We start from the raw sequence: 9,255 nt of genomic DNA, 5'->3' as shown, positions 1-9,255 counted from the left end.
CTCTATCCATTCATTAAACTATATCATATTTTTTGATGCATTTCAAGGCAAATATTGGGCATCACTACATTTCCCCCTGAATATTTTGACATGCGTATAATTAGCTCATGCTTAATTTATTTGGAGTAAAATTTATAAACAGTGCACACATCTCATGGTTTTTGTTTGTTTTTACATGTCTTTAAAATACATAGACCATATACAGGAACATAGAAAATATACAACAATAAAACAAGATTTGATGCTGAACCCATTGATTCAATCAATTAGAATACAATTTAATTACTTTAAAAATATCATTTAATAGGCACGACTATTAAGTACTGCTGGAAGAAAAAAAAAGAAAAGCTATAAAGAAGCTCAAATGCTTAAGTAAATAAAAAACATCATTGGTTTGCTTATTAAAAAGTTTCTAAATTAGAATTTTTTTATGACTTCAGAATCATCATGAAATGATGTGGTGCCTTTGAGCAATGGGATCTCCCTTTTAAGGAATCTGAATATTATTCCTTAGGGAGAGTGAATCACCTAAAAGGGCCCAAAATTTAGGACAAGACCAGATCAAGAGCCCCAGTCTAGACTCTATCAAGTGACTTTGGGGAAGTCATTAATCCCCTGTGCATCCTGCATAGGGAGGATAATTTATCTGCCTTGTTTATAAGATTGTAAAGACTCAATGAATATTAAATGAATTATTATTTTAAATGTTTTGTATTAGTTGTTTACCCTATAGAAGGGAGTTTTCTTTGCATTGCAGTATTGACAATTTTGCGATGATTTGGGGAGTACCAATGCCTGTGAGTGGATTCTCTTCAGATGTCTGATAATTTCGTGCCTTCTCATTACGTGATGAGGCAAAACCCTAATCACCCTGAGAGATGGAAGCAATTTTCAACATCTGAAGGAAAATTTACATGAATTTTGGAATGAATTACTATAAATATCCATAGTAACTTAGAAAATTAAAAAAAAAAAAAAACTTTAAAATTCTATTTGCATGAGAGCCACGGGTGTGGGAATACCACCCTGGGAGAGCAAAAGCCACTCAGTCTGCTCTTTAAATGCTGACAGAATCCATGCTGCTGTCAGCCACTGAAACTTTGTGCCTTTTGGTTGCCTCACTTAGGAGTCGGGGATCACATTGGGTACAAAGTCAGGAGACCAAAGGCATAATTTTCTTGGAAAAAAATTAGTGTCAGTGCCATGTTACAACAGCGACAACGATCTACATGTGGATTTTTTCTCAAGATAGGGGGACTTAACCTGTTTGTGTTTTGCTGTTTTATATAAAAATTAATTGAGGCAAATCACATTTTTAAGACATATTTTAATCCCAGTGAACTTGACCTTGCATTTCTCAGAGTAAAGGACCTTAAGCAAAGGTGGTCTTAGTGGAGAAGTGAAGAAAGTCTTACGTATTCATTTACTATACCACCCTAAACCCAGGAATCTTCCTTTATTATGTTGTCTTCCCCAGATTACCCTACTTTTTAATTTAAATGAAGTTTAATTCATAACAATACAAGAACAGAGAAAATCAATGCACCTTAAGCATCATTCTCCAAATCGCCCTGACTGCCACACATTGCAGGGCACACTCGGCAGACGTGGCTTGTCCTCCATATTCTCGTCAAAGATCCCCACACCATCCTGAACCGTGCAGCGGTCATTACATAGTACAACCTTGTTCTCTTCTCTTTCAATTCAGGAGGAAATTCTTTTAAAATGAACTGAGAGTAATCTTAGCTGCCATTCTCTACACAATTCATCATTTAAAACCAGGAAATAGGAGCTTAGATGTCTTTTGCCAAATCCTTAATCATTTAAAAATTTAATTATAATCTTTAAGTACTTTTTTATTATTTACTTGATTTGATTGAACTCAAGTAGTACCAATCTCCCAATAGTTTCTCAATGAAAAATTGTATTAGTTCTTACTCTTACTTCTTCAAAAATCATAATCATACTTTCAGAAGTTCTGCTTTGAAAATTATCACCAATTTGGGGGAAACAAGGGGAATAGATTTTTTTTTTAAGTTAGCATTATATGCAGATAAATATTACCATGTTAGATACCTATCCTTGTTTATAAAAAACAACTGAGTGAGAGATATCACAAAAGTGACTTTTTTCATGTTAATGGAAGTATTTCAAAAAGTGAAGAGAATTAATAACAAAGGTTGGGAAACACAAAACAGCAGGCACGCAGAGTCCAGGAAAGAGGTGGCTCCTGGCAGCTTGCTCTTAGGGATTGTGTGGGGAAGAGCTACTAAGCTGGGCTGGAATCCTAAAATAGGGCCAGATTTCAAAAGGTCATCAGTGTCAGGTTTCTTCATTTTAATGTACTCATACCATGCGGATACAGCAATAGTTTTCAGAAAATTATTTTAAAAAATTGGAAACGTACATTTTCAATGAATGCTAAAGCGAATCAGTGACCTTCCGATAATGCCCATTTTTTCTGAAAAGCCACAGAGGGAAGTGACATAAAAACCACAGGAAAGTGGCTGACCAGCACCAGCTCCCTGGGCGTGTCTGATAGAAAAGGCGCCTCACGGGCCTCACGTGTGGCTTTGCCCACTAGTCTACACTCAGTTTTCACACTTCTCTCATACCTATGGGTATTTTAAAGAATTAATCTTAATTACTTATAAATCCTCATTTATGTTACTAATCCTGTATACTAATCCTAATCCTATATCACTTTTGCTGAAGGCCTGCAAGATGCGTTTAATAATGTGCTTTGGGTTTTAAGCCTCGCATTTGATTTTTCTTTAAAAATAAGCTGAAGGAATAACACCGTGCAGAGAAATGATGGCTCAAAGGACAAGCAGATGTCTTAGAGAGGCAAGTGCCTCTCAGATGTGTTTTTGACAGGACCCTACGCAGATGCTTCCTGGTGGGGAGAGGTTTCCCAAACTCCCCTGTGGAGAAGCAGTGTGCTTTTTAATGTGTGATTGCTGTTAGAGAAATGAGCAGCTGGGCTGCGGGAGAGCACGTGGTCCTTTGAAACCTTCCCACTCTAAGTCGCTGTTGCTCCTAGCAACTGTTTATAGCAATGAACTGAAGGAATAGGTAGGCATGAAAGGGCGAGAGAGAAAAAATGAAACAAAGACACTCTATCTAGCTCATGGGGAAACATTCAAATGCACCTTAAAAACAATATGTACAACTGAAAAAATATCCTTAACTGTTGTAAGAAAAATGATACAAATGATTTTGCTGTTATTTTCATTTTGTCTTCTCCGTAAAACAAAAACAACACTTTGAAAATGGAAAGAGTAAGAATAGCTAGGCTTAAGACAATGCTTCTGATTCATTTTCAAATCCAAAGATATGCTCATAGTTATCCCGGTGGATTTTAGCAACTCAGTAGAAGGTTTCCTATTTCCAGATGGCTTGAATATGTTTCTCAAGTGTCATATCGCAAGATGAAATGTGTTCTTGGTGTCAGGAAAAGGCAGGCATGTGGTGAGAACATCCCTAGTCCTTAGGCCATTTTCTGCTTAGATGAAGTTCTGCTGAGATGAATGCTCATATAGTGCTTTAGAGTTAAGAAAAAAGATTTTCATCTATTAAATTATAACGCTGAAGTGTAGTTATTATTGCCATCTATTTATACCAAAGCCAAGAGAAGTTCTGGCTTTTATTGCAAAGTCAAAGCAGATATGTGCAGCTTCTAAAACTCAGACACAGATTCTGATTGTTTTCTTTTCTTTCTTAAAATATCAACACGTTCACTTCTGAATGGGCATAATATATTTTACGAAGTGATCTCACCACCAGCACAGAAGAAAATAATGCTTTTATCTAAGGTGTTTTAATCTTTGTGTGCTGGTTAGGGTTATTTTTGTTTATATTATTGCCATTAATTTATCATTGTAATTTTTTTAAAAATCTGACCTAAAGTACACATTTATTTCTTTTTCTTTGCTTTTTTAAAATTTTATTTATTTGTTTATTTTTATTTTAACTTTTCAATATATATTGTAGTTGATTTTCATGACCCTTTACCTGTTCTTCTTCTTCCCTCCCTTTTTCCCCTCCACCCCTACATCATATCTTAACAAGTTCAAGGAATTGTGATTGTTGTATCTTCTCCCCCCATTTGTTTGTGTGCTTATTTATTTATTTATTTATTTTTAGCTCATAAAAATAAGTAAGAACATGTGGTATTTCTCTTTCTGTACCTGACTTATATCACTTAATATAATTTTTAAAAGTCCATCCATGTTGCTGCAAATGGCAGTATTTCATTCTTTTTTATAGCAGAGTAGAATTCCATTGTGCAGATATACCACATTTTCCGTATCTACTCACCTAATAATGGACATTTGTACTGGTTCCAACTCTTGGCTATTGTAAATAGTGCTGCAGTAAACATTGGAGTACAGGTATCCCTTCGACATGATGATTTCCATTCCTTTGGGTGTATTCCCAGCAGCAGAATAGCTGGGTCATATGGTAGATTTATCTGTAATTGTTTGAAGAACCTCCATACCATTTTCCATAAAGGCTGCACCATTTTGCAGTCCCACCAACAGTCTATGAGAGTTGCTTTTTCTCTGCAACCTCGCCAGAAATTATCATTCTCAGTCTTTTGGATATTAGCCATCTTGAGTGGAGTGAGATGATATCTCAAAGTGGTCTTGATTTGTATTTCCTGGATGCCAAAGGTTCTGTGAATGTTTTATTATTGGTGGTCTTATGCCTAAACATTCTCTAAATTTTAAGATATATCTCAATTAGAATTCTAAAATCAGTTCAAGAAAATAGGGAAAAAATATTTTGTTACTTGACACAAAACATATTTCATAAGCTTTGCTCATCTATTTGGGAAGTCTCTTTATTTTGAAGGGTATGTAGATATAATACACATTTAACTAACTAAAAGGAAATAACAAATAAGATACATTTCTTTTGACAAAACTTTTTCATTAGGAAAAGCTGATTATTGAACTTTTTAAATACTGTAAATAGTTTTGGTACATCTCTGTTTATTACAAACCCTTACCAATAATACAAATAATTTTTCATTAATAGTTCTATCAGCAAACTATTTATGAAGGATAATTTAAGTTAGTAATGAGAGAAATTACTAATCAAAAGACTCTTCTTTGGTGCTTTTCTTCTGCATATTCATACCTATGCATATTTTTATTTTGAATAAACTGGAAGTAGCTGAATAAGGAAAAAAAATAGAAAGCAGGAGGGGGAAAGTGTGTCAAAGTATCCTTTTCATATTTTGATGATGCATTTCCAATAAATTCATCCCTTAGAAATCACTGCTCCTGCTGCACATGGTAAGAACCTGAGGTGTCCCTGATTCATTCTCTTCCCAGGTCTCAAGCAATCACATCGAATGCTTAAATTTACTGTTCTAAGTATATATAAGGCTGAAATAAATACTATTTTTCTTTTATTGCATAAAATTCTACTATATTTTATAATGCTATCTTGAAAAGGTGAGGCCTTACTTTGTAGTTGAGTTCAGAAAACTTGGGATTGTATGATGAAATCCACAGTGCACCTGCCCCAAATAAAGGTGTGTGAGTTGCAGGGGCTAAAGGAACGTACAGGCTTTACAGAAATAACTGCAGAGTAAAGATATGTGAATGATAATTACTCATTATTATTCAGTGTTGCCCTTCTGCCATGTTTGCATCCTGTATTAAATTTGGTCAGCACTCCATCAGACTGCCCTTTCTTTTCATTGGCTTGTACATACAGGAATAGAAACTATCCTACTGAAGTTGGATTCACTTTGTTAATGCAAACCTTTGCTGGTGCTTCTCTCTGCAGCACAATGTCCAGCAAATGAAGTCCGGACAGAAGCATCTGGAGTAATCCTCAGTCCAGGATATCCAGGCAACTATTTTAACTCCCAGACATGCTCTTGGAGTATTAAAGTGGATCCAAACTATAACATTACCATCTTTGTGGACACATTTCAAAGTGAAAAGCAATTTGATGCCCTGGAAGTATTTGATGGTAAGTTTCTTTAGTCTTTATATATCAGTGACTTCTGCATCATTAGTAAAAATGTCATTATGTGGTTTTAGAGACACAAGGACTTAGATATGATGAGTTAAATTGCATCTTCCAAAACAAAGAAAAATGAACTACTGTGGGACCTGTGTATTCTCAGAGGTGAAGTAGTCTGTGAAACGTCACCGGACTTATTATTGTTCATGATGCAACTTTTCAGACAATCAGAAAACTTAATGATACAATCGGAAAATGTATTGACTTTTCTTTAACCATTCATAGTTTAATGTGAGGGTTGACAGTAGATGATCTCAAAAAGCTCTTCTTGTATCTCCTAAATATTATACTGATTCACAAGATCTTTTAAGAAATTTAAGAGGCCCAGTGGTATTTTAATTAATCTAAGTAATTACTTTACAGAAAATATGTAAAAATAATAACACAGAGATTTCTAGGTGGTAAATGCTCCAGGAGGCTTTAATGTACATTTTTAAAAAAATAGTGAAGTGCAGTTAACTAAACACATGCTAACCCTGTTTTCAACACTGACTTTTTAATGCAATTCTAATGAGCATTTTAGTATAACAGTGCTATGATTAACAGTAATATGTGGTTGAATTGTCAATTCGAAGTGGAACTGATGATAATATTTTTCTTTGTATAAAAGCATCATCATGGCCCAGAAAATTAGATCCGGATACAATTACAGCTGTACATAATAACAGGGTTTTCATATGTTTTGACAGATTTGTCTTTAAGTTCTTATAAATAACAATAAATTGGTGAAAAAAATTACTCAGATTGATTCTATGTGTGTTTGTATGCATTTTACTGACTTGATGAATTTTGACAGTCAAATTCCTCATATAGATTGACACCACATTATTTAATTTACATATTTCCAAAAATGAACTATTCTTAAATGTGGAAATTAAATTCACATTTTTAAACATTGAAACAGAGGACTGAACAATAATATTTTTATTTTTATAGCATTTTTTTTAATTGTGTTAAAACAGATATGCATTATTGAAGCATTTTTCCTTAGTCTTTGGAATGGGGAGAAGTTAAAAAAAAAAAAAGGAATGGGGAAAAGTAATTCATTAGCCAGCTGTAAAAATGGAGCTTCTTAAGTTGATGAGGAAGTCAGGTAAACTATATCCTGAGGCCTATTAGGCATCATAAAAAAATTTAAAAATGAGAGCAGCCAGCCTCACAGGCTGCTATGTGCATGTTTGTGTATGTATATACATATATATTCCTTTATATGCCATACATAATTAAATATATTTAAATAATTATTTTAAATTGATGTATTTTCTTTGGTTCACATTAGTTGAATTGAAATATAGCTGGCAGCATTTCTATGTCTCTTAATTTTGGAGCAAAATCCTGATCAATAATTTATACATTAATTGTTTATAATTTGATCTCACAAAATATGAGCAGATCATGGCCATTATAAACAACAAGCAACACAGATAATAGCGACAGTATCATAACAGTTACTGTCAAAATTATCAGAGATATATGACTAGCGCTGTTCTGGTCTCAAAGATTTTTTTTTTTTTTTTATAAAATGAAAAGTCAGAGTTTTATATGAATAAATTTTTTAAGCAGTGTCATTTTTTTTTTTTTTTTTTTTTTTTTTTTTTTTTTTTTTTTTTTTTTTTTTTTTTTTTTATATGACTAGCGCTGTTCTGGTCTCAAAGATTTTTTTTTTTTTTTTATAAAATGAAAAGTCAGAGTTTTATATGAATAAATTTTTTAAGCAGTGTCATTTTTTTTTTTTTTTTTTGCAGTAAATGTCTCATTCATCTCTCTCTCTCTTTTTTTTTTTTTTTTTTAAAACAGGGGCTTTATATAGTTCATGATCTGACCAAAAAACATGTTGAATGTATTGATTTTAAACTTTATTAACCCAGGAGTATTTTACTCTTTATGGCTCCAGTAGTTGATATTTCACAATTTTTAAAAATAGGATTTTAATTATTGTAGAACTTAGTTAAGATGACTGTCAAAATAAAGATCGTGATGTTCGTGATAATCTGCTCGTGAGTTTCCATCTTAGCAATAGCGGTGCTGCTCTTCTTTGAGATCCTGCTACTTTTCTGCACAAGTGGGATGTCTTCTTTCAAAGAATGGTCCTTCTAGAAATGTGTTACATTTTAGGCCAAGAGAACAGATGGAAAATAATGAGAGATTAGATGTTGGATTAAGAATAACTAAAACCTTACTCTTGAGTTCTGTCATTAAAAATGACATTTTAAAATTATCATAAATTCAGGTTTATTAATTTCCCCAGGGCATTTTATTTCAGTATATATTTCAGCGTGCCTCAGTGTTTATTTCAATGTATATCATTGTCTCTTTAAATAACGAGCAAACCAACACAAAAATATACTTCTGTCTTTGTCAATTATAAAACATAATCATACTTTTGCAAAGTATCTTCCAGGAAATTTACCCATGACAATCTTTCACACTAGGAATTATTATTTCTTTGGATTCTCCTTCACTCTGGCCAAACTCAACATTGCCTTGATCACTGTTATTTAATAAGCTAGGTTTTTTGTGTTTATTTTTTTTTTTATTTATTTGCTTACTAGGGCTGTCATAACAGAGTGCCACGAACCGGCTTAAACAAAAATTTATCTCCTCACAGCTCTGGAGACTGAACGTCCAAGATCAAGATGTCAGTAGGGTTGGTCTATCCTGAAACCTCTGTTCTTGGCTTGTAGATGTCTGCTCTCTTGCGGGTCTTTACATGGCCTAACTGCTGTGTGTTCTGTGTTCTAATCTCCTCTTATTATAAGGACACCAGTCATATTGGATTAGGTGATGAATTTATTTCACATTAATTATCTTTTGAAAGGCCCCATCTCCAAATACCGTTACATTCTGAAGTTCTGGGGATTAGGACTTCAACATATAATTTAGGAGATACACAGTCCAGTTCATAAAAGTTTTATTTGGAAAAATCATTAGAAATTCTCTGACGGGAAGTCACACAAAGTGTTCTCACTTATTGGTGGGAGCTAAAAAATAAACAAATTAATTTACCCACAAACACACACAAAAATACCGGGGGTGGGGGGTGGGGAAGAAGATATAACAACTATACTTTTTTTGAAGTTGTTACAACAAGCAAACGGAAAGGACATTCTTGGGGGGGAGGGGAGAGAGGGAGGAGGGCGGGAGGTGTCGGTGAAGGGCCATAATAATCATATACATTGTATATTGACAAAATAAAAATTAAAAAAAAAA

At 33.6% G+C, this 9,255-nt stretch overlaps 1 protein-coding gene across 1 annotated transcript in view; it reads left to right on the top strand.

The window, feature by feature from the left end:
- The window catches only part of CSMD1 (CUB and Sushi multiple domains 1), a gene marked incomplete at its 5' end in the record, with an annotated part of 372,382 nt that overhangs the window by 208,564 nt on the left and 154,563 nt on the right, over window positions 1-9,255 (top strand). The window contains one exon of the mRNA XM_008574770.1: window positions 5,803-5,991. Coding sequence (XP_008572992.1) covers window positions 5,803-5,991 — 189 coding nt within the window. The remainder of the gene's footprint in view (window positions 1-5,802; window positions 5,992-9,255) is intronic.

The sequence above is a fragment of the Galeopterus variegatus genome, unplaced genomic scaffold, assembly GCF_000696425.1.
Source record: "Galeopterus variegatus unplaced genomic scaffold, G_variegatus-3.0.2 Scaffold1099, whole genome shotgun sequence".
NCBI lineage: Eukaryota > Metazoa > Chordata > Mammalia > Dermoptera > Cynocephalidae > Galeopterus > Galeopterus variegatus.
Note: the sequence above shows the minus strand (reverse complement) of the source record. Positions and strands in the feature narration are given on the sequence as shown.